This window comes from Rhopilema esculentum, chromosome 4 (genome assembly GCF_057945365.1).
Source record: "Rhopilema esculentum isolate cy_ngs chromosome 4, ASM5794536v1, whole genome shotgun sequence".
Taxonomy (NCBI): Eukaryota; Metazoa; Cnidaria; class Scyphozoa; order Rhizostomeae; family Rhizostomatidae; genus Rhopilema; species Rhopilema esculentum.
This window is the reverse complement of record NC_142818.1, coordinates 12,726,568-12,751,187: the sequence shown is the minus strand read 5'-3', so window position 1 is coordinate 12,751,187 and position 24,620 is coordinate 12,726,568. Positions and strand designations below refer to the sequence as shown.

The 24,620-nt window shown below is 35.9% G+C and overlaps 2 protein-coding genes across 2 annotated transcripts; both read right to left on the bottom strand.

Moving 5' to 3' along the window:
- Positions 1-1,226: 1,226 nt before the first annotated feature.
- Positions 1,227-10,777, bottom strand: LOC135690617 (cleavage and polyadenylation specificity factor subunit 5). The gene is made up of 9 exons (XM_065208220.2): positions 10,628-10,777; positions 5,417-5,473; positions 4,933-4,962; positions 4,172-4,285; positions 3,834-3,897; positions 3,300-3,392; positions 2,608-2,683; positions 1,876-1,990; positions 1,227-1,535 (listed from the first exon to the last, which is right to left on the bottom strand). The coding sequence occupies exons 1-9, from the start codon at positions 10,738-10,740 to the stop codon at positions 1,514-1,516; spliced, it is 684 nt and encodes a 227-aa protein (XP_065064292.1). The 5' UTR covers positions 10,741-10,777; the 3' UTR covers positions 1,227-1,513.
- Positions 10,778-12,870: 2,093 nt separating this feature from the next.
- LOC135690616 (hepatocyte nuclear factor 4-gamma) lies at positions 12,871-23,972 on the bottom strand. Its single transcript, XM_065208219.2, has 6 exons — positions 23,766-23,972; positions 22,749-22,976; positions 22,115-22,234; positions 19,559-19,927; positions 15,985-16,224; positions 12,871-14,800 (listed from the first exon to the last, which is right to left on the bottom strand). The coding sequence occupies exons 1-6, from the start codon at positions 23,803-23,805 to the stop codon at positions 14,538-14,540; spliced, it is 1,260 nt and encodes a 419-aa protein (XP_065064291.1). The 5' UTR covers positions 23,806-23,972; the 3' UTR covers positions 12,871-14,537.
- Between the last annotated feature and the right edge of the window lie 648 nt (positions 23,973-24,620).

Below are 24,620 nucleotides of genomic sequence, written 5' to 3'. Positions count from 1 at the left end.
CATTGTACATTAACTTCTGGAAAAATCATGAATTTTCGTTACTTTTTTAATTTATTCTTATCCAACGTGTTTGTTGTATTTTTTCTATCCAACCATACGCGTTCTTCTTTGGGTCATTAATATTTTTTTCTTTAAAAAAAATTATGTTTTTCATCACCATTACCACAGAAAGCCTTTGGATTTCTTGATTATCAATTTTCCTGTGTCGTCTAAAATTATGAACGGGTTTATGATTTGATCGCAAGGTGGATAATAAATCAACTACAACCATAACTTACACTCTAGGCATATTTCTTAAACAGAGTTTTAAAAAAGCTTATTGTACTTCGTCTCAGGTTTACTCGTTCTTAATTGCTTTCTCGTACATAGATTATTGTCTGAGATTGCAGCTTCGGCACATCAAAGTCGGATGCTACCACCGACCTAATGCACCTTTCTGTGAAGCAACGCCAGCATGTGATGTGCATATCTTGCCATAGAAAGAACACCACAATAACAAACTAAAATAAAAAGCCAGCAGACTAGCCAAGGATCTTCATGAACAAAACGATTGAAAATATCAGTAACTTTCCCTCCCTTACGTATTAAAAATACGATTCCATAAAAATATTTCTCGCAATATTGCAAGAAACTTTCCACTGAATGATCTTTGACGTGAAATAAAATATCACTTTCACATTTCAAAAGAGAATAACATTCCACGTGCTTCGCAATGATTGATTTCCTAATTATTTTTGCATTTGTACATATTCGAGAATCAGTTATTTCGAGTATCCATAGTCAATAGTATTGAATGGTGATGTGGAGTATCCATACCATTGAGATTTCTGTGATGGAATTGTTTCGCATTCAGGGGAACACCCGGTGCAAGAAAATGATTGATAGATATCGTGTGGACTTCAAAACAAGGCTGACATTAAGTCCAGCATTTTTCAAAGCAGGTTCCCAAAGAAGAACACCTGTGAGGTTGACAGGAAAGTCATATCAAATGATCTGCGTCGTATGTTGGCAGCAAACGCGAGGTGAACAGAAACCAGGGGCGCTAAAGATGTTGACTATCGTGAAATGAAAAATGTAATTTCAAACTGTGTATAGTATCTTGGAAAGAAAATATTAGAAAAGCTCGTCTACTTTTGCACCAAACACTCTTACTTAATGTTCTTGGGTACTTTATCAGAAATGTATACATAGAGTTACACTCGTGTTTAAATAGATCTCAACATGGATTTTTGTGGTACCTCCCTGTATATATACAAAATTGTACTTTAGAGAAACGACAATATTTCATTCATAAAACGACCATATAAAATACTGATGACAGTTATTGATCTGTTTATTCAGTTTTAAGTCTTGGTTCCCAAACTAATATTACTGTAAACTGAGTCGAGTGCTTTGTAGTCTTCCAGCAGGCAATCGGGAAAATGCCAGTACCAAAACATAGATCCTTTAAGTCCACCCAGTACCTCCGCTGCCTTTTCTGGAAAGCTGCCATTGCCAAACAGCATCGGATGGACTAGTTGTATATGAAGTTGTATCTACGAGAGATAATGCTGACAATAAGATTGCTTCTCGGTATTGCCAGGTTTTTGGTTCAGTAAAGCTGAGGAGGCTTCAGAAAACATTAAAAACATTACTGTTTGCACTTTTAAGTGTTCTCTATAAAAGTGTTAACTTAAACAAAGCTGCTTAAAATCAACAGTGTCTTGAATGATGCTTTCCAATACAGAAAATTGTTTTGCTAGCTTCTCGCTAGTTTTGCCCAACCCAGGAGCTTTGTGCGCCTAACTGGCAGGCATGCATTAATACATAGTTATTATATATACTGTAAATTCGTTTATAAATACATAAATAGAAAATACTTGGTTAGACACTTACCTGCTTAGCAACTGAGGCAGACTGGCAATGATTGGCCCGTACCCCTGTGCGTTGTCATACAACTCAAACAGCGGAGCAGCGACCAACTTGTAATTTCTCGGAACAGCAAACACCGCTGACACAAAATAAAAATTAAAGTTTAACTGACACTGCACAGTGAACATTGCATAGCCAAATCCACTTTTATTTTGTCTCACAAATAAGAGTATCTTCTAAAAGATGCAATGTTGACGACAGGCGAAACAGCTTACAAATAGACGCAAAATGTGATAAATGCTGAGGCGGATTTTACCAGCAGAACTCTTCTAGGCTAATGGGCTTCTTCAAAGCAAAGAGAGACAGCAAAAGGGTAGGAGAAAAGGAGGGAAGGCGTCGTTCAGTGGGGAAGGGGAGGGGATCCTTCCAGGAATTATTCATAAAAAGAGACAGTAAAAAATGGTGCTAAAACTGAGTAAAAGTGATTACAAAGATCAGCAACATTTCACTGACTTTAACGCGATCGCAAACCAATGAGTGCAGAGTTCCATACAATACTATATTAAACATCTCCTACAAATATCTTTGCTAAACCAAGTGGAGTGTACTCGGCTGCTCTTTTTAACTAGCATAGGTTTGCAATCGGAGTTTTAACAATACATAAAAAAAGGCATTTTGGTTTAATGCCACAAATTGTTTGCTGAAACATACCTAAATTGACATACACAAAATAAAAAAGGAAATTTGCCAAATTACCTTTTTCTGGAAGTTGAACTAGAAAAAGCCTCTTTTGTTCTTTTGGTTTTGTGATGTGTGCAGGTATGTATGGATACTGGGAAAAAATCAAATTGATGGTAAATTAATATAAAATGATCTAAAAACCTTTATTACCCAGTACATAACGGTAAAAAAATCATATTAAGTAAGCTTCACGGGTTATTGATTAAAGCAACAACTTAGGGCCTTAGAGGTTCGAAGACCCTGCAAAGAATTGGTCGGTGACAATGTCCATAGGCTGCAGACAGAGATGAAGAGAAGCATAAAATGTAATTTGTGGAAAAGCAGCATGTTCAAAACAAGAGGACGAGCATACAGGTTTTTAATTGTAAGGTACAATGCACAGTTTCGAAATTGAATGGTTTGCAGACTTTTAGGCATTTTAGGCCCTGGATGGTGCTTAAAGAACTTCTAGGAGTCCAAGAATTCTATTCCCAATAAAATCTGACAAAGCAAAAAAAATGCAACAGGGTTAATCATCCTTTAATCGATTCAAATTCGTAATACTCTACCATTCATCAGCTTAATTTTAAGGCAAAAAGGTCAAAAAAATCTTGCCTATCAAAACAACATTTTAGGAAAACAAACTTCAAGTGACAATGTTCAAATCTATCGAAAAAGATGGAAACGATCCATCGATACATTGAAAAGAGATTCACAGAAAGACGAACCTGGGGTGCTTCGAAATTCGGCCTCCACCAATTGGCTAATGAATCTTCAATAGTCCAGTCAACTTTCTCAGGATCTTCGGCCCGCCCTAGAATCTAAAAAATTGACTATTAATGGTGATAAAAATTTACTGATTTATTAGAAATTTTGAAACAGATACTATCATTTATCTTGTTCTTAAGCTGACAGTCGTCCCTCCTCCCTCCTCCCCTCCCCCTCACCCCACCCCGACATCCAGTGAAAATTTGTATGCTGATTAGAGCGTGTAATTGTGAGTCAATATTTCTTTCATCGCCATTCTATGTTTTGGCTAGACTTCACTTGACTTGGTGATTTCATCAAAACACACAAGACAAAAACTTGCCACCATGTGAAAACATGTTGCATCATATGTTGGAAATGTTCACAATTTATATAGCTAACTAAATATTTACACAAATATCAGCATTATGTACTTTTATATAACCTTTACTTCAAGAGATTCTATGTACGAAGTGCCTGAAACAAGACCAGAAATAAACAGTGTATTTTTTTACCTCTGCCATTGCTCTTTTTAGTCCTTCAATTTCATCCTCCCCTGGTGTTATTTCTCCTCCAGGCCTAAATGAAACAAACAATTCAGCATCAAACAAACAATGCGTGGAAATATCGATTAAACAATACGGCAAGTTGGTTTAATGTTGATATAGGACCTTTGCAAATGTACACATCTTTTTTCCATTGAATCTAAAATATTCCTTCAGCATGCCCTTAAACGCAAAAAACTGGATTTTCATGCCTTCAGAAGATCTCTAAAACTTTAGACACAGAAAACACACAAACTATATAAATACAAAATAAAGATATAGACAGATTGCAGAACTGCAGAACATACAGTTTGAAGAATGTTGTTCCTAGTTGCAGTAAAAGAACATGAGGAAGGCCATGCTCGTGCACAATGAGGACACCTTCAACTGTCCTTCGCATCCCTGACTTGGCATACTCTTCCCTAAAATCATTGAAAAAGACATTGTATGGTGATACATAGAAAAAGGTTGCACAGTATTCTGAATGCTATTTCTCTATTTGACAAGATCAACTAATCAATGCATATTGCCAGAGGTTTCATTGATTTCTTCTCCTAAGGCATTCTTGTTTTCAGATTTTCTATAAAATGGCTAAAAATTTTGTGATGATGATATCCAGAATAAATTAAAAATTACATAAAGTAGCAAAAACAGTTATTATTGTGCTTAAAACTACCCTGATGGTAATTTCTGTCTTGCAGTGATTACCTCACCTTATAGGTGTCCATTATTCTCAAAGAATTATATATATACTAAAAAATGTTCTAACTTGAAACTCAAACCCATGTAAATCTGTAGAACAAGCTGTAATTCCTTGTTTTCAATTTATGCATCTTTGCATGATACAACAAAGGGAAAACAAAACAAAACAAAACAACTCTTTCATTTTTATAAGATATTGTTCTTCAAAATAAACTGACTTTTGTCTTTGTTGGCAAATTATAACAAAACATCAGTCAAAAATTCATTTGTGGCAACAGCTGATTAACCAAAACTATTTCTGTGACTATTTCAGAATATTTCGGTCTAAAGATTAGAGAAATATTTATTCAAAACCATCAAAACTAACCTCATTCTCTGAAACCTAGCTTGAACTGAGCTAAAAAAGAATCAAGATTTGTCATGTTTTAAATGGAAAGTCTTACAGTAGGGAAACATATAACTTTGCAAGGAGTTTGTCACAGTTACCTTGCTTAGATCAAATAGCATTCCCAAATGGCAAGTTTTCTCTTCATTTTACTTAATTTGCAACAAGTACACAAGGCCATCAGTTGTAAGAGCATTTACTACTTCTATGAAAGCTCCTATGAAAGCTCCATATCATATACTTATATACTATATACAGTCAAACGCTTGTGTGGTTGGGTTTGCACGAGTGCTGACACACCACAAGTGATTGCTCGTGTCAAACGAAAAGGCCTGCATCTAGCGCCTTTGAAATAAAATAAGACCCCTAGAGGCTTAATCTATCTTCACAGTACGATCAAAGCTGACAATTAAAACTCTTTGCAAAAAAGTTTAGAATAAACATTGCTGGGCAGAAATTTTCTCACCTGTCTTTTTCATACAGAGATTCCTTTGTTCCAAATGTGTAGTTGCTTAATGGGTACCTTAGGAATACAAAAAAAAACTTTAAACCCTGTAACGTATACTACAGCTGTACAAATTTACCATCCATCTGGCATGGTGATAGAAGTGTATAATTGTTATATATTGAGTTTAAAAAGCAATTACACATTGTATAGTGATGAAAGTGTGTTTGATGTATAATGAATCATAAACAAGCAAGATACCCAGCATGTTCATTAAATTCATAATATTGTAATGTGATTGCTGTGATCTAAAAAAACCTGCACTTAAAATTATGGAAAACACAGTTGCACCACTATGTCATCCCAACAAAATGTCAGTGTAGACCACATCCAGGCAGATGCTTATCTCATGCCAATATCATGCCCAAAAAATAATGCCAGATCAAAGACTTTTGGGATTGCACCTTACTTTTTTACATATGTTCAGATGACAGAAGATCCTGTGTGAGTTGGAGAGAGTGGATAACTTCAGCTAACTAAGGTGACAGCATAAATGGTAGCCAGGGTTGTGAACTAGCTGCAATAAGGAGAGTAAGCCTCTGCTATGCTGTGTGGGAAAAGGTACATTTGGAAGCTAAAAGGGCTTGTATGAGTCCTGTCATGAAATATGGAACAGAAACCTGGGTGGTGAGATCAGTGGAAGGAAAAAGATATTTTGAGATAGTAAATCCTTTTAAAACTGGTTACTTCCCTGATATTAGTATGAATACAACCAAAAACTCTGTTTCATTCCGTTTTAATGAATTCATTCCAAATCTCTCTTTCATCTCTCCTCAAAATCTCTATTTCATCTCTACTTCATCAAACTCATCCTCAATTAGAAGCCACTGTGGCCCTCCTTTTCCCCCCCTTTTATGTAATTTTCCTAGTAATTATGTAATGTAATTTCTTTCTGTTACTTTGTTCTGCTACTGGGCTTGATAACCGTCCAATTTAGAAGGGCACTTGGCTCAATCAGGGTCCAGGTTTATTTCAGTGTCCTAGGCAGCACTTCACTGGCACATTCTTTTCATAATATTTTACTTCTTACTGTTTATGACAATAGATGTGTTTAAGTAAATAGATCTTTCTACCTTGAAAAGAAAGACAGGCAAGAGGGGAGAAGCTAAAAAGTTTTTTGGGAGGGATGCAGTATTGCTTTTTGCTGACAAAAGGGGTGTGCCTCATTCTTTCTGGGTGTGGTTATAAGATTAGTAATTTCATATGCTGATTTTTTGTGTTTCTATTTCAATATTTAAAGTTCTAAAATTTCCATTATTCATTGTACCACAATTTGAAAGTTGAGCTACAACAGAAATCTTAATACGTTCAGCTGTTAAAAAAAGATAATTTATGATTATACTAAAGGGTGAGAAAAAGATCATGTGCTGACGAACAAAGTATAGGAGGAATGCACCCTTCTCTCCCCGTTCTTGACTCGCTGAGGTTCTGGCACCCAAGGTAAACTGAGCGAAACAAGGTAAACCTGTCAACTGAGCAAAGCAACAAAGCTCGTTTTTTTTACACTTGGAGGGAAGAACTTAAGTCACAGAGAAACCTTCTAAAATTTACTCTTTGCAGTTGATACAGAATTTGATACAGATTCATTATCTTGCACTGAATAAAGAATTTTTGAAATTTAATTTATTTCATTTTGAGATTCTTTATTTTTTCTTTTATTGGCAATTAGAAGTTTTGTTTTTTTATTACAAATTTCACATAATAAATCCAAAAATTAATTGTAAAAGAGCAATAAACTATAATGATAGGTATAACCAAGCCATCTTATTTTATTCTGAAAGATAATTATCAAGGTTTTGACTCCAAAAGATTTAAAACTCATCAAACTGCAGTGACACCAAAGATCGTCGCTCAAAATGTCTCATTTTGTAGCTTGGAATACTGCTTTTCTCTGCTTGATTTTCAATTGGTCAAAATTTTGTGGCTCTTTTTGCCAGGGTACTTTGTTGGCAGCATCTACCTTGCTCAGCTCAGTGCTGAAAAGCATTGTGTGGACTGGTATACAATTGATATTGGTTTTCAACATGAATGCACAGGTGCACAGATTTTTTGGGGATATTTCAAAATGCTAAATAAAGCAACGGAAGGAATTTGATTGATGTTTAATGCCTTAAAAATGCTTTAAAGCAAGGAATAATAACAAAACTTTTTGATAATGTACATAAGGTATAAATATACAAGTGGGCAAATTTTGAAGCAAAATGGTCAATGGCACTGGAATTGGATACAGGCTATTATTTATTTGGTAACGGAAGGAGGGATATGTTTATGGGGGATTGTAAATTCTATCTCAATGCTGCAGCATAGCTACTGTAAGACTGTTTATGAAAGATGCTACAAGATACCTCATTTTAAATCACTGGCAAAATTTCAATGTCAGCAACAAAGAAAGTTACCAGTAAAGTGTTTGTAGCATGCATATAAAGTAGCGGAAGGAATAGGAATAAAGTAACGGAAGGATGCATGTTAACAGATGTGAAAAACTTTAGAATTATTACTTTAACCCAACAACTATGACAAATATTAATTGATCTGATACTATGCAAATCAAACATTATCCGAAAAACTTTGATGAAACAAGGGGTAACATCAGATATAAAAGTTAACAAAGGTCAGTATGCCTTGCATATCTTAACATACAGCTTTATTGTAGGTAAAAGTTGAAATCCCTCAACAATCTGTGCAATCCTTAGTTAACAGTACAGTTTTTCAGGGCTGTCAAGAATCTTTAAAAAGCAAGTCAAAGATTGGCTAAAAATACTTAAGAACACTTGAATCATTATAGTGTTAATATTTGCAAGAAATGTACTAAAGCCTTCAATACAATATCTTGATCAGTTTATCATAATACCATATGAGACAAGACCTTTTGGATTTCCCAATTTATTTGCCAGTTCTGAGACATGAAGATTAAATAATTTTGTTTTTCCTGTTACAATTTTTGGAATAATGCATTTTGAAATAACTGCCTTTGGAAAATCATGCACATAAACTTTAAAAGGCCAGGGCCACATGGTACAGAGCACTGAAATCATAGTGGCATTCCACAGTTTTTGGGAAATGACTACTCTTGAATTGTATGACAACATTTTTTATAAATTGAGGAGTGAATAATTCTAAAACAGCTAAAAATATTTAAAGATAATGAAGTAACGGAAGGAAAATATTTTGTCATAAAATATGGAACAGAAACATGGGTGGTGGGATATGGAAGGAAGAAGATATTTTGAGATAGTAAATCCTTTTTCAATTGGCTACTATTCTGAAGTAACGGAAGGAAAAAGGACAAAAAATTAACAGAAGGAAGGTTTTAAGATACCCTATAGAGTTGAAAAGACACTTCTATTGAAAACTAGTTTGTGTCAGCAATCTTATATGGACAGAAAAAGATAGTTCAAATATATGGTATTGGTGAGTTGGCTGTTAAGTGCCCAAAGGAAAACATTTTTCATATATATAAAGCAGTCCTGGTTATATGAAATTTGTTTGCGTGCTGGTAATTGCATGTCTTGAAAAGTTTGGGCATGCAAAGGTATGTGATGACGTGTGATCCATAAAATGGAGACCTTACGATTTTTCATGAAGACCTGATGTCATCTTTGGTTTATAAGGTGTGTATCACCATTTGAAAATCATATGACTAAAAAGTTCTTATGGAATTTAAGAATAAGTTTCTTGAGAACAAAATAATAATTTAACAAAAAGAATACAAGTTTTTAAGGCCCTGTTGCCATTACTCCGTTTCCATATGAGAAGGGATTCAAATGAATCTGATTTAGATTTTGGGCTCCATTAATACGCTAAAAGACAGAGTCATTTGATAGCAAACTAAAGTTATTCAAAAACGCTGTTCGTAGAGGAGTCATTCGAAAATGGAATCATTTGAATATGTGTTGCTTTATTGGGAACAGCAAAGACAGAGGCATGCAAAAACAAAGTCATTCAATCTCAGTTTCAGAAAGAGCTTGAGCAAAACAAGGTCCATGCCACAAGGAGCGGGGTGGTCATGGCCCCCAACCTTTTTGTGAATCAAGTAGTTTTAAAGCTGTAGTAAAAGGGGTAAGAAGCCTTGGCCCCCTACTTGTTCTAGCCTTGGCCCCCTAAATTTGTGGTGTGGATCTCGCAAATGATATTAGAACGGATAAATATGGAGTAATGAACACACCCATGTTATTGTTTTGACCAAAACAGAGTGGCACACGGTAATATGTTCAAGAAAATATGAAAAGAACGGAGAGAGGAATGGATACACACAAAAAGGGAGTAATGGAAACCGGGCCGCTAGAAATGCCATCAATATAACCCACATAAAAGAAATTAAAAATTACTTTAGAGAAAATAAAAAGAAACTAAAAAACAAATAAGAAAAAGGGTGCATGCGATAAAAAGTAATACAATTCGTGGAACAGAGCATGCGACAAAAAGCACAGAGTTTTAGGTGTGTATGGATGTGATCGCATGCCTAATATTACCAGGACTATATAAAGTAAAGGAAGGAATTTTGTTACTTCAAGGCATACAATGCTTCTCATTCCAAAACAGAGTATATTATAGTAATTTACAACCAAGCCACCAAAAAAACTACTCTAAAATATTTTAAAATATGTGCTTTGAAGAAATTCTAGCTCAAATTCACCTCAAAATTTGAACTTGGATATAACCAAAAAAATACATCACACTTCAGATATGAATTATTCCTAAGCTTCACTGGCTGTAGTTCAAAACATAGTTGAGATAATTCTTGGCTTTAACTTTTTTTATATTGTTTAGATATCATAGAATCATGTAAATGCCATCTATACTCTTGGTTTGTAGGTTAATTTTTTCAAAATCTGTCCATCATTTTTGAAATATGCTCTTTTTCGAAAGTCATATAGGATGACGCCGATTATTAAGGTTTTACCCAGTGTGAAATCCATGGTCAATGCCCTCCGTGCCCCCCCCCCCCCCCTTGGCTTCATGCCTAACCAAGAAAAGTTCAGAGCATCAAAAAGCCAAAACTGTTAAGGCAATTGCTAATGAAGAACTGAAGTTGTTGCAGACGATATGCTATATTAATATGATATACTATTTTAGGCCATCCAAATTATGAATATATTCATAATTTGGATGGCCTAAAACATTGAAATTAGTCACAAGATTACTTAGCAAAAATAGTAAGTCGACACATACAGATTAATTGTCTTTTCAACTGCAGCTTCGTGTCCAATATTATGCCTCGCGATGCTTCCAAGGCGACTTACAGGCCCGCGAGCCGGATACGTTCTTCCTACAGTGGTCGCCATTTTGACTTTTTAAAGCATGCTTTGTTTCTTTTGCGCATGCTCCATTTATCCTAAGGCCACAGGGATCCAATAGATCTTGTCAGCTATCTGTTTATGTGTACGAAAAACGAATGCATATTTTTGCCTTCATAGTTGTCCTTTGTAAAATTTCATCTTTATCAATATATTTGAATATTTATATAAATGCCAAATCGATTTGCGAAAAAGAAATATATTTTCTGACCCTAATAAAGTGAGGTCGGGTGGTGCGGAGAATTCTAGGAGATACTTTATTCAACAGACTTTCTCCTGAAGGTCTTTCGTTAATGTAGTGGAAATTGTCTAAAACACGCGTCTAAAGCCTTTTTGAGGACTTTCCCATTTCACGGCAACAGCCATTTCTCTATATTGCCGCTGGCCTATATTACGGAGCTCCGCACCACGGCGGTTGAATAAAGTGCCCCAAAATTCGAAATTGCCGCTCGTTTTTGTCCCCTTTCTCCATCTTCAGACCATATCATTCCTACCAACCTTTACCACCAGATTTACAACTGCAGCTCAAATCGAACCGCTTCGTAATTCTTTAATGCATCTTAAGCAAACATAGCTGTGTTTCTGTGTCAAAAAAGTGAGCAATGAAAAGTATCTGGTACCATGCAGAAGGTGAAATGTTTAAGCAGTGGATGGGTGTAAATGTATTGGGATGTATTTCTATGGACATGGAGGATTTTATGCTTTTCAAAACCATTCATCGCTGGAGCCTTGAATATTTCATGTAATGAGATATATGGGAGTACAGGAAATTCTAAACCAGGTATCTAGTATCGTAGACTGGGAAAAACACAATAGTAAGAATTCTGAACCATTGCAAGGAGCTTAGAAATGCTAACGGGAGAGGAAGCAACGGTGTTGGGATCAATTAATGATACATAATTGACGGTCATGCATCTGGAAACTCCAAAAAATCGAATATTTGATGGTCTGCAAAGAAGAAATATTCCCAAACAAAATGAACTAGATTTATTTCAAGACAGGAAGATTTTCAAATACGAATCTGCCTAGCAACTTAACTATTTACACATCATATCTGATTAGCCAAGAGTACAAAGCTTATACATACTGCATCATTTTTATACCGTACAATTTGCTTTAAACAAATGTTTTGCAAGGCTGACATCTGCCTAAATTAGAATGAATCTGAAAATCACGAAACAGGAAGTTCGTGAAGAATCCCAATAGCGCATAAGCATGGTACCGTGTTTTAACGGTAGTTCAGATTTTCTCTGGACAACCCTCTCTTAACGTCTCTTCAAAAATTTGATATCTACAACATCTCTTTTGCAGACAACTCTTTTGAGGATTTTTCCATTATCAACTGGTAATTTGTAAAAAAACAAATGCTTTTGTAGTTATAATTCAAGGTTGAGGTGTATTTTAACTTTTAATCACATTCTTGGGATACGTGATGGGCCTTGATCATTTAAGAAAAGACTATGCATATATCTGAATAAGTTACTGTTGCAAACCCAAATAGCGCAATGCCGTACTTCTATATTACCGAATTTGTCCTAATATTTATGAACGTACATAAGTGAATGTATTTGAAAAAGCCTGAAGAAACAACTTAAGCGTGATGTGACCTGCACCCAGTTAACCAACAAAGTAACGTTGATTTGACAGCATTCGTGAGCTGCACCACAAACTATCATCTAGGTATTTCCAATATTTACTTCTGATAATCAATAACGTTAAATTAGGAAAAGGTGTTTGATACATATAATAAATATAAGAAAACCCTTAAGGAATCCAAGGAACTTTCCAAATAAAACGTTTAAGTTTCATTTCTACACAATACAAAAGGTTAGGATGCCCGTCCATAATGTGGAACTGGAATCTCTCAATAAAATCTTTCATTTTATTGAAAAGCATAGATTGCAGATTGCTCAACTGGTACTCATGATTAGCTGGACCTTCGGAAACGTGGCATCTGGTAATTGTAGTTTCACAATCAAGGATTAAAAAATGTCAAATTAATTTAATCATATCTTTTGCCTTTCGTGTTTCTCTTTTGGTAAAAAGATGAGTTTTGTCACGATTTGGGCAGGGTAAACAAAATAATTTGAAGAGAAATTGATAAAAAAGACAATGAACTCGCAAATCACTTTGATGATACTTATCTCTATCGATAATCTACAATATACTTTGAATAGAAAAGGTTTTATTCACATCAGTTATATTAAAAGGAGCCAGCGAGACTTAGGAATTCCATATCTATTTACAAATATGATCTGCAACGAATGCTGGGATAGGAATGAAATTCTTGGAAATGGTTTAAAAAGACAACGGTCTACCATAGCCACACAAGTAATAAACATGTAAGTAGAAATTTAAATGTCACTTGCATCCTACGAATTTGGGATTATCTTAGATATGGCAGTCAGCTATATATTGTTATGACAAGAACATTCTGACAGTGAAAAATGATTAAAATACTCTATACGTCCTTAATTTTCGAAACTCCACAGTAAACTTCACAGCCAGCAAGGCATGCGTAGATATCTGCATCAAATTGAGGACTTAAGGTTCATTTGAGACGATGATGTCTGGAGATGATTGGAGAGGATCGATAATGGTTCAAAGATGATCATGATGATGCTGACTTTGATAATAATACTAATGACGGTGATGATAGATTTGAATAATGCATAAAAGTGTGAAAGTCACAAACTACATACAGGGTATAAGATGTTATTTGCTTTCTTGGAAGACCATGTCTGGCTAGGAGTAAATTGTTGTGAGACTGCCTCTGCAAGATTTGCAGTACACGATATTAAGGAGTAGTGTACATACAGAATTTTGCAGATAATATTAAAATCAAGAACATATAAATCATAATTGATGACAAATGCAATCGCTATACCTAACAAGACTCTAACTGGCAACAGAATTGACAATTAACATGCACAGAACACGGAAGTCTAAATCAGGAGAAAGTACAAATTACCGTCAGATTATGTTCTCAGAATGCTTACAACGCATCATCAATACCTTAACGCATTAGGGTTTTAAAAAGTGAAACTACGACACATAGCAAACAATTTCACACGATGAAACCGACAGACTATAGGGGAAAATTAAACAGACAAAATTGTTATGGAAATCTTAGAACAGATTTCTAGGAAAAGCAGTGTGTTTCGTGGTGAAATTAGGACCCATATGAAGACATTCATCATTCGGAACTAATAAAATATTATGCGTTTGCAGTTACAAGTTGAAAAAACATTCTGACAAAAAGGCCCATGTTTGCTTCCAAACGGGGGTCTGGAAACAGCTTCAAATCAGAAAAGTGATCTAAAATCATGATCCTACTTATTCTATAGTAAAAATTGTTCATAATCGTGCAAGAGATTAACTTTGAAGCAATGAATTTTAGCATTCGATTTATTATTCCTTACTTAAAAAATTTGGGTGTTTAAATGAGTAATGGAAGGAGATGCGATTGTCGTAGTTACAAGGATATCGTGGAATGGAAACGAAAGAATGAATCACTTTCTGTTTAACCATATAAATTTTTTCCACCAACTTCCCGCTTCCTCAAGGTTGCACGTGACTCATGAAGCACCCTTCTAAATAAAATTCAAATTGATAGCTACCACATTTGAATGCGAAAAACAGACTTCGCCAAATTCTCCTGCGCTTGCCCGAGTTAAAAACTTAATTCTCTAAAACTACTTCCGATGCTTAATATGGCTTGCAGTTCTGCACCAGCACCGTTCTCTAATCAGGTAGCGGACGCGTGTTCGCGCTTTCCGAGCCAATCAAGGCACATCTTTCTTTATAACTGTACCATTAGCAAAAGGATATTGCACTCTTTCTTGCGGTTTCAGGCCAACCTTCATGTGTTTTGCAGGGGGCGCTCCATCATCCTCGTCTGTACGATTTTCATTCCCCTCCGCAGCAGTCTGCCGCGCGGCACACCCTTGACAAAAGTTCGTTGCTCCTGCTGTCGAATCCATAGTAGGCATGACGGCAGGCAGCGGTGATAGTGACAATGCTTCAAGCTGATCTTGTACACCAGAGCCTGAAATATAAAACAATCACTACATGAGGGCACAACAACCGGGAAAATAACAAGGACAAGAATGGCAGAACAAGCTTTAAGGCTGTTTACAGGCGTATCTGCCGCGCGTGAAGAAGGTCGATTATTTGTAACAGAAGTTTCACAACCAAAGCACGCGTTACAGTGAAGCATACATGAAGCACCATTTGCAATGGGCAAGCGTCTGAAGACCCCTGGAATATAAGAATTCTTTGGCTTTCGTATTCCGCTTAAGTTCAAAAGAATAAATCAACAAAAATTGTTGCAAGGTTCTTCAAAAGTTAAACTTTCCATTCTTTTGACTTATTCGCTTTTACAAGAGTTTGACCCGTTATTACTTCCCTTTTGCTTCTTGCTGAATTATTGGTGTTTAAAACACGGTTAAAATATGCAGTGTGCTTCGAAAGCGTGATAAAGACAGCTAACTGACATTAACTGATGCACACCGAGAAACAATAGCGATTTTCAAATTTTCTAAGCATGTCATTACCCAATAGCTATCAAACTTGGTATGCAAGGTTAACAGCAACATAGCGAAGTTTTGTTACTACATGTGTCAGTACCATTTTGTTTCTTCTCAGCTGTCAATTTTGATCTTATTTATAACTGACAGCGCATATCTAAAGAAAACACGACTTTCATTTACTGTTTCTTGTTGCGCCCAAAAACGACGTCACGGATGACAGTTTCATAACCCATTGATAGATAGATTAAATGCCTTGGTGATAAAAGCATCGAATCATCATTCAAACAGAGACAAGACTAGAGAATAGATATACAATCACTGACTGCAGCAAACATGAACAACAAATTTTCCACTTTAATCGAGAATGGCCATGTTAACTGTATCACTGCATATTGGTAAGCTTGTTATTTACAAATCACATGAACTTCCGAAACAGTTTACGTTCATAGCATCGCTGGAAATTTTCACAAGAAAACCTTGCAACACGAGTCACTGGCAAAATCAACAGGACAAAGCCACATATGAACAACTGATTCTGATTGGTTAAATTGCTGCAAGACGTAAACAAAACGTCTGACTGGCTTCACAAGATTCATTTTACTCTGAAAAATTGCATAGGGGCTTAAAACTATATTTTTGACGGGACATCTCGGGACATCTCAATTGAAGGTCCTTGAAAGGATTTTATGCATATACACACCTCCAAGTAGCATCTCCTGAAGCAAATTGTCGACTTTTGCGACGCCAAAAAGCCGCGCGAATTGCAATTGCTCAACCATCTGCAGTGCCACTGACTGCAAGGTAGGCAACAACAGCAACAGCTCTCCGAACTTCCCCTTGGGTACATCATAACATTTGTCGTTGATGTAATCTTCAAGCGACGTGTGTACTTCGAATCTTAATGACTTTATCTTCTTTGGGTCGCTTAGGCCTCTGGCGTCTAGGAGAGGGATAATATAAGCTTTATGACTTGTTATCTGGATGCATATTGTTTGGTTAGATTCAACTTTGCAATCTACATGATTATTTGATAGCCATTTATTCATGCTAAAATCTGTCGCGATTTAAAGCTGCAACATTTCTAATGAACAAATGTACCAGTGAAGAGTGTACCCAACCCATTGAAATTATCCAAATCAACTCAACTCAAGTATCTAAGATATTGATACATTTACCATTAAGCTGAATTTAAACAGACGAAGAGCTCGTAAAAGACGCACTCATGATGCTCCTGAAGTTTCTCCTTAAAAAGCATTCACTGGCAAATTCAATCAAAGCGTTTTAAGGATGTATGGCCTGAAGAATTTTCAAGTTTTGATCAAGTGTCGCCTTCCTAGCTCGATATGTCTTTTCAGGTATATATTCGAACATATTCGATACGTAATACAAAATATTTCCTAAAAATAGGAATAGTTGTTGATCCCATCTTCATAATAAGTCTTGATTACCCTTAAATGTATGTACAAAAAGGACTGGCAGCGGCTTTCGATTGGTTGGTTACTAAAACAGCTTCATGAGGAACGCTTTGGAGCCAGATTTCGTTGAAATGGACATAAATTTAGATATTCCAGGCATGTACAAACGTAGGTGAGTTTTAATTTTTGAATTCCAGTAAGAGTTTAGATTTAATGAGCAAGTATCAAACAATGCGGAAGTACAATTAAGAGATAAACTGGTAAAGCCTTGTATCGTTATGAGCGGGTTTGATCCACGGTGTACTTTGAAGTTCCAGAAGCACATACCATTCTCAATTCTTTAATATTAAGTCATCATCTAGGGGCAACAGTTTTAAGTCTCTATTTACCACGCTGAAACATCGATCATAAAAATGGGCATAGAAGATTATGGATTAACAAGAGTATTCGAAACTGAATAAATTCAAAAGGGAGCGTTAGTCGGGATTAGCCAAACAGGCTTAAAAGACATTAACAGCGAATTCTTAATTGATAAAACACTGTTTCTCAAATCCAGCGCAACTGGCAAAAAAGCATGTGATCTAAGGCGAATGGCAAAACGTCACTAAACCTCACGAATTCCAAGACAATTCTTTGTGTAAATCTGTAATACGAGCAACGACCAAATTGTTCCACGTATAAGCCTCTTTTACTCTCATTTGCTTTTCACGTGGAGTAAGTTCTCTGACCAAAGATTGATCACATGATATGCCTTGATACGAGGCAGAAAGATTTTCTGCTAAAAAACTCTTGTCTATGAAAATTTCTATGGTTTTTCTTGAAACAAAACTCCAAAAACCGCTTAATCGGCCAGACAAGAAGAGAGTTTGCCACGTTGATTGATTCTACCAGTTCAATGAACGCAAAATCGCCATCCAACAAGCTCTATTTTACAAGGGTGTGATGGCCTTGATGAAGGCATTCAAGCACGATAAATAACGCATGGCAATATTTAACTCAAGGAACTGCGTCCTTGAATCAAGATTTATACTTCTCATTCATCTAGCCACGTTTCCATGCCATTGATCACCAAAGTTGCTGAAGCAGTGTCAACTAAAATCAAAGATACTGCTGTGGCTGATGAAAAGAAATTCCAGCTCGATACCTCTAGAGGGCTACAAGGATCTTACGGGCAATGAACCGGCAAAGTTCTTCTCTTGATGGGTATTGCACCCAGTTCTCTCTGTATCTAGCTTTTTAAACATAATTGATCATAAATTCTACTGTAAAAGTGTCCTGGTGATTTCTCTTGATGAGAATGAAAACACAATTTTTGCCTAGGTAAAGGTATAGTATATTCTGTATTCTGTATAACTAGGTATATTCTGATAAGGCTCTATATCAATGATAAACAAGTACTAGAAAAATACGTGCCGTTACAAACGACAACGTAAAGTTGATTTTCCGAGAATGCCTTTTAAAAATTATCTGCAAATCAGAGTTTTAACGAAACATGAAAGCAAACAACTTTAGATGAAGAAATGATTCACACAACTTTTAGCCTAGACAAGCTACATGAAGATTCGACGTGCAGGAAATGAGAATATCGAGAAAAGGATAATCGGCTTTCAATGTATACGGCTTTCAATGTATATCCCTCTTATATCAGACAAATGTCATGAGGTATCGGCCTGACTTCACTAATTTGCTACTAATTTGCCGTTAAAGACACATGCATAAGATACAAGGAACAATAATCCTAACATGGTCCTTTTTCGACGAACAATTTATTACATGTTTTAAGCCAACACTGCATCTAAGACCCTGATAATACTTTAATCACCGAACATTATGAGTTATCAAACCAGACGTCTCCAATACAGTTATTGCTAACTGCCAAATATTTTTTCAAAAGAAAAACAACCCGTTTTAATAGAATAGGCTTGACCTTATATGAGGACACTTCCGAAAACTAAACGTTATATTTCTCACATCATTTGCAAGCTAAAGGAAGTAATAAATAGAATCGCCAGGGTAAGATTACCCCGATATATCTTGGCTGTTCCACTGGCAGTTCAAGAAACAAATGGACTTTGCCCTTTTTAAAAGGTGAAGTATTCACGGTTGCCATACACGATTCCAAAAATTAAACGTTATATTTCTCACACCATTTGCCAGGGTTTATTTCAACATGCAGTGACAACCAATCTCTGTGGTGATAAATCGTAATTTTACAGTGATAAGCTAAAATTTTGTGCAATGATAAAACTAAAATAAAGAGATTTGGTATTGAAAAAGTAAAATCGCAGCAGATACCAGCAGACATTTAAAAAAGAGCATTACAGTATTAAAAACGGGAACACAACAGCACCAATGATCATAATCTATGAAATCTCTCTAAAATTTGTTCAGTATCTAGAAGCTATTCAGTTTGTTTCGCTTTTCATCTTCTCCTTTGAGATCTTTATTCCTGAAAACATGTTTAAAACTAGACTGCTGCTCCTCGTCGAAATCTCTCGTAAGGCTTTGACGAGAGCTGTTGTGAATCGAAAGTTTCACATACAGTTAGTTTTGCAGGTGTGGTCATGAAAATATTTAAAAGGCAACACCAAAATCTTCAAAATTTTGAATATGTCATTGGTAGAAATGCCTTAAAATGAATCCTGCCATTTAATAACCAGGGTAAGACTACCCCGATCTTGGTTGGCTGTTTCCACCACGACAAACGAAAATTACCATGAGTTTCTCATTAAGACTTTCCTTTGAGAAAATACGAAATATGACTTTACACCCCCCCCCTCCCCCCTTCAAAAGAATGCAGCCTTAATCTGATATAAACCGCCTTTACAAAACTGTTATCCTAGCCGCAAGAGCAATTACCTGGATTAAAGAAAATGACAGCTTTCAGACATGCGTACTCAGTATCATCTAGCTCCAAGGTGACCATTGGCTGCACCAGCTCGTCCATTGTTCTAATCGCTATCCGACGTATGTCAGCCTCAGGGTGGCTTCTGCTGATAACGAGTTCGTTGCCTAGCAGCAAGGCATCCTTGATTGCCATTGACCTTCGTGAGACGCCAAGCATCAGGTGCTCGCTGGCATGGGCACGCAGTAACGATACCTGATCGTCCAATGGTAATTCACAGAACACCGGAATGTACTTGGCCCATTCGACTAGCACTAGCAGTTGTTGCTTCATCGATTCGACAATGTCGTTGCTTGTAGCTTCCCTGCTCAGATTCAGTTGATCTGAAAATAAACGAATGCGTAGGTTACGATTGTATCAGACGCGAATTGAAAATTGAATGATCACCGTCAAGAAAAAGATTCGGCAAGCGCTTTACCATCTTCATGAAAATGGACTTTCAAACAACAGAGACTGGTGGAGGTTGAGAAACTCTGCAGCAAAGACGATTTTAAAAAGTTATTCAACCTTTACCAATGGCGGACACCTGGGGGGCCCCCAATACTTTAGAGGACAATTGACTTTTGTTCTAAAACAATGGGAAATGTGACGTCATTTTATTTAGACAATAAAACATTGCCCCCTAATATTTGAGCAAGTGTTCGCCCCCGATCTTTACCGATACATATGCTAGTGTCATTAAGATAACTACATAAAGCTTTTAAACAGTTCAATAAAAAACAGTAAAAGCAATTCGAAATATTTAGTTACAAGTAGGGAAACAGTAGTTGGGGTGTATCTTTGAAAATAATTCATACCAGGTTTAATCTAATCCATTTAATGTATCTAGGTGTTCAAACAAATAACTTTTGAAAAAAGTAAGTTTACATCTGTAGGGGCCTCAAAATGTGATTTTGCATAGCGGGGGTAGTTAAATACAGCCATCTACCATAAAGGGATTTCTAAAGACCTCCTTGATGTCTTGAATGACCTTAATTGGCTTGTCTGTAAATTTGAGAATGAAAACAGCTTCAAAGATATAAACATCTTCTAAAAATGTATGTAAGACAGTTTTTTGAAAAAGTAAGCTTTGGAACAGCTGACAAAAGGAAAAACACTAAAAACTGCTACTTTGTGACATATAATGTTAAAAACTGACAAGTGAAGAAGGCAAAAGCAACTTATGTGAGATTCATATAGAACAAGTGGAACAATTGGTTGGAATTATTTGAAATAGCCTACTACCTGAAAAATTGTGAGTTAATTAATAATTTTTGCTAACAAATAGCTCCCAGCCCCTATATCTCCTACATCTATGGGAATGAAAATGAAACCAGCAAACAATAAACTTAATTATTATATAAACTTAATTATTATAAAGAGCATATCATAGTACTCTAGGTAAAAGAAATCATATGCATGCAACATGCAATGTCAGTATAGAAGACTGTTTTGTAATAACAAATCAACAAAATGTAATTTCTGAAAATGAGAAAATAATTTCTCCATTTCTGTTGTTGATTAGTGCTGAAAAATTTAATCTTCAATGACAACATGAAGAATTATGAGTGTCCATTCAGCAAACTCTCGATGAGTTTCATCCAACCACAATTCACAGAGCCATTTAAAGGAAAGCTTATCGGCTAATTTAGTGAACTTTCTTAAAGGGTATACTTGGTCGGCCAAATTTTTTTTGCATGAAGCTGGATTTCAAAGGCACAGCTGCAAACAATAGGAATACTTTTCCTGTGCAACAAAAGGTAGCTTCTCTAAATGTGAATGATCAACTTTAGAAAAACAGTTAAAGGCATGACCTAAGCAAACATCAGATATAACCTTCAAGTAGGAACCTTGAGGTACAATTAAATCCCATCCTGAGTGGTTTAAAGGCCAGATAATAGAAAGCTTTGCAAGAAAAAGAGGGTCAGTTTCAGTAATGTTTAATCAGCCACTAAAATGTTCACAGACAGCTTTTTGCTGTGACCTGGATAATAACATTAGATATTGCTTTCTTTTTAGAATATGAATGCACCAATGAAGATAAGATTTTTACAATAGAAAATTAAGAGAAGATTTGAATAAAGAAGATAAATCAATTCAATTTTAGAGAAAAGGGATAAATTATTACAAATGTTGGTTGTGACAATGAGAATGCTTTGTTAATTTTTTGGGATACACATATTTTTTGGGACAATTTGAATCAAAGTTGGTCAAACAGGCCAATGATTTAAGTAGCTGTCATAAATGACATTGGTAAAAAGACATCAATTTCTTATATCAATGCATTGCTTTCTAACATAAAAAGTGAAAAGAGTACAATAGTGCTTTAACAAATAAGGTAAAAGTTAATTTAGATATTTTCAATGATATCACCTATTAAACTCTATATTTATGCTTGCAAAGAGTAAACCAAACTGAGGAAGCTAAGAAAGATTTGCTAGAAAATTAGTATTTATCAGGCTAAACAAAGGTTAAAAAGATGAAAAACTGTCAAAAAGATTGTGACAAAAAGATCACGCTTTGAACCATACCTGGTGGAGACTGAGCAGGTCTGGAAAGAATTTCTGCTGACAAAAGCACTTGTGGTGAAAGTAACTTGTCTGATTCATCACAAGATTTTCTTGTTATTTTGTCTCTTTCATTTTGTACAGCTGTGGAAAGTTGAAATCTGTTTATCTTTAATGTAAATATAAAAGAAAAAACCAAGTTTTTCACCTACCACATATAACTCGCTTAACTGTAACGGAAGTTTTCCATCACAAAACAAATTATTCATCTCAGTTGACTGGTTTTGCAAAACGTGGGGGGGGGGGGGTCATCTCTTTGGCCTGAAAGCCAACAGAAACCCTGATACAAAGAACTAAAATCCTCATAGACAAGATTTGATAAAGTTCACTCAGATTTTATTCATTACCATGAAGCATCTTTGTATGTTTAATGTATCTGATACAGAAAGCAGTATTGCCAACTCACTTCAATATTCAACTCCAAAAATAAAGATAAGGTACTGGTAGTCATCAAAGCAGTTTATGATAAAATATTGTCAACAACTAAGATTGAATTATCTCTTATCAAACTGGGTCAGTGTGACTTTTAAAAAAACTGGTCTTTATTTAGAAATAAAGATGAAAATATGTTATTCAAAAACATTTTATCAACTGATACCTTCTTTTTTCATGCCAACACTGACACACTTCTTCAACCTGCAGTAACGACATTGGTTTCGTTTGTCCTTCGTTATAATACAGTCCTTTGAGAAACGACACGAATAAACATGATTTTTCCTGACACTCCTTCTAAAAAACCCTTTGCAACCATCACAGCTTACAGACCCATAGTGTTTTCCTGTTGCACGGTCTCCACAAATCAAGCACAAGCTAATATCATCTTCCCCTGCAAAAATGTTACTCGATTACGTGACCGTCACCGACAAAACAGGAAGGACAGTAATTGGTAAATAAAAACATTCGCTGCGCCAATGCAGTCGTCAATACACTGAGAGATGTGCTGCCTTTGCTCTTTCATTAATAATGACAACCTTTTCTAAGTAAAAAAGATAAAGGAGGGAAAAACGATTCAACTATTGAAGGACCAGCCGTGAAGGGGTGTGTGATCAAATGGCCCAGGCCTACCCAAGTTTCGATTTAAAGAAAAGCGAGAGAGTTCAATAATGCATAAGTTATTGAACAAAATAATAATCGTCATTTATTGCTGCGAATTATAAGCCATTCTTGGTTTGAAGCCCTCTCGTGCTTTGCAAAAACTTAACCTTGCAAGTCTGGGATTTTCCAAAAAGACTCTGTGCTGGCGGTAGTAGAAACGCACTGTTTCTGGAGATATTCAAAGGGTACTACCGCTTTAAAAACCTATTTTTATGTCATAAATATATTCAAGTTAACAGAAATGGTCAACAATTCTGGATAAAATTAAGATAATGTAGGGGATTTGAAGGAAAATATATGGAAGAAATTCGAGTATCATTATTGGCAAAACCACCTTGTGACTGCCCCAGAGTGACGAGGTGCATTGTCTTACATAAGGAGTCTGCTGGCGCTCAATCCAGAAAACAAATCGGAATAAATTGATCCAACAAAGGACGGAGAGAGCAGCAGCACATAAAGACAAAACCATTAGATTTATTATACGTGACTTTCACTCGAACTGGGCCTAAACTAAACTTACCGGCTTCACTCGCTTCTTCTGAGTCCTCTTTACGACTCATTTTGAATTACATCTTTCAGTTCCTCCTTCTCTAATTTCCAAGATCTAACGACAAAAAAAATCATAGAATTTTAAATGATTAGGACATGATTTCTGCACACTCTCGAGCTATGTCTCTAACCCAACATGTAACACCGACCAACTTCAGGCCCTCACGGATTGTTTCAGGATCGACTTCGTTGACGATGATTGGCTTATAGAATCTATTGCTAAATGGCGATTGGTTGAAAAATAGCTTCTTTTGTTTACATAAACAATACTCTCATGTGAGCCTCTGTCACATGACAAAAACAACAACACGATTAATATCTTCAGCTTTGATGATTTTTCATTTCTCCCTATTGAATTACACATTCCATGGATTGAGTTTATTGGGCTCATTCTAGAACTCCCTGAATAGCAGGCAATTTTCGTCAGGATATTCCTATCAGCTTCATGTATCTATATTATAAAATTGAAATATCCATTTATAACGAACACTTGCTTGTGTTGGGGACACGATTCGCTCCCTTGGGGCGTAAAGGAAAAGTTTCTAGCACGTGACACTTGGATTCGTGTAATTTTACGCGTGTTTTCTTGAAAGCACAATTTTTTCCAAAAGTGAACGTAGAAATGGATCTTGCGTTGAAACAGTAAGGCTGTATCTTTTTGCTCAAAACCTTGCCGTAGTTAGTTTTGTAATATAGAAAACAAAAGCAAACATTTTCTATATCAAAAGTATCTACTACAGTTTCTTGACTCTGCCCTGCTCACCAATATCTGGAGTCTTTCGTATCCAGAAGTTTTTGGCAAGCAATGGCCCTTACGCAAGACAGA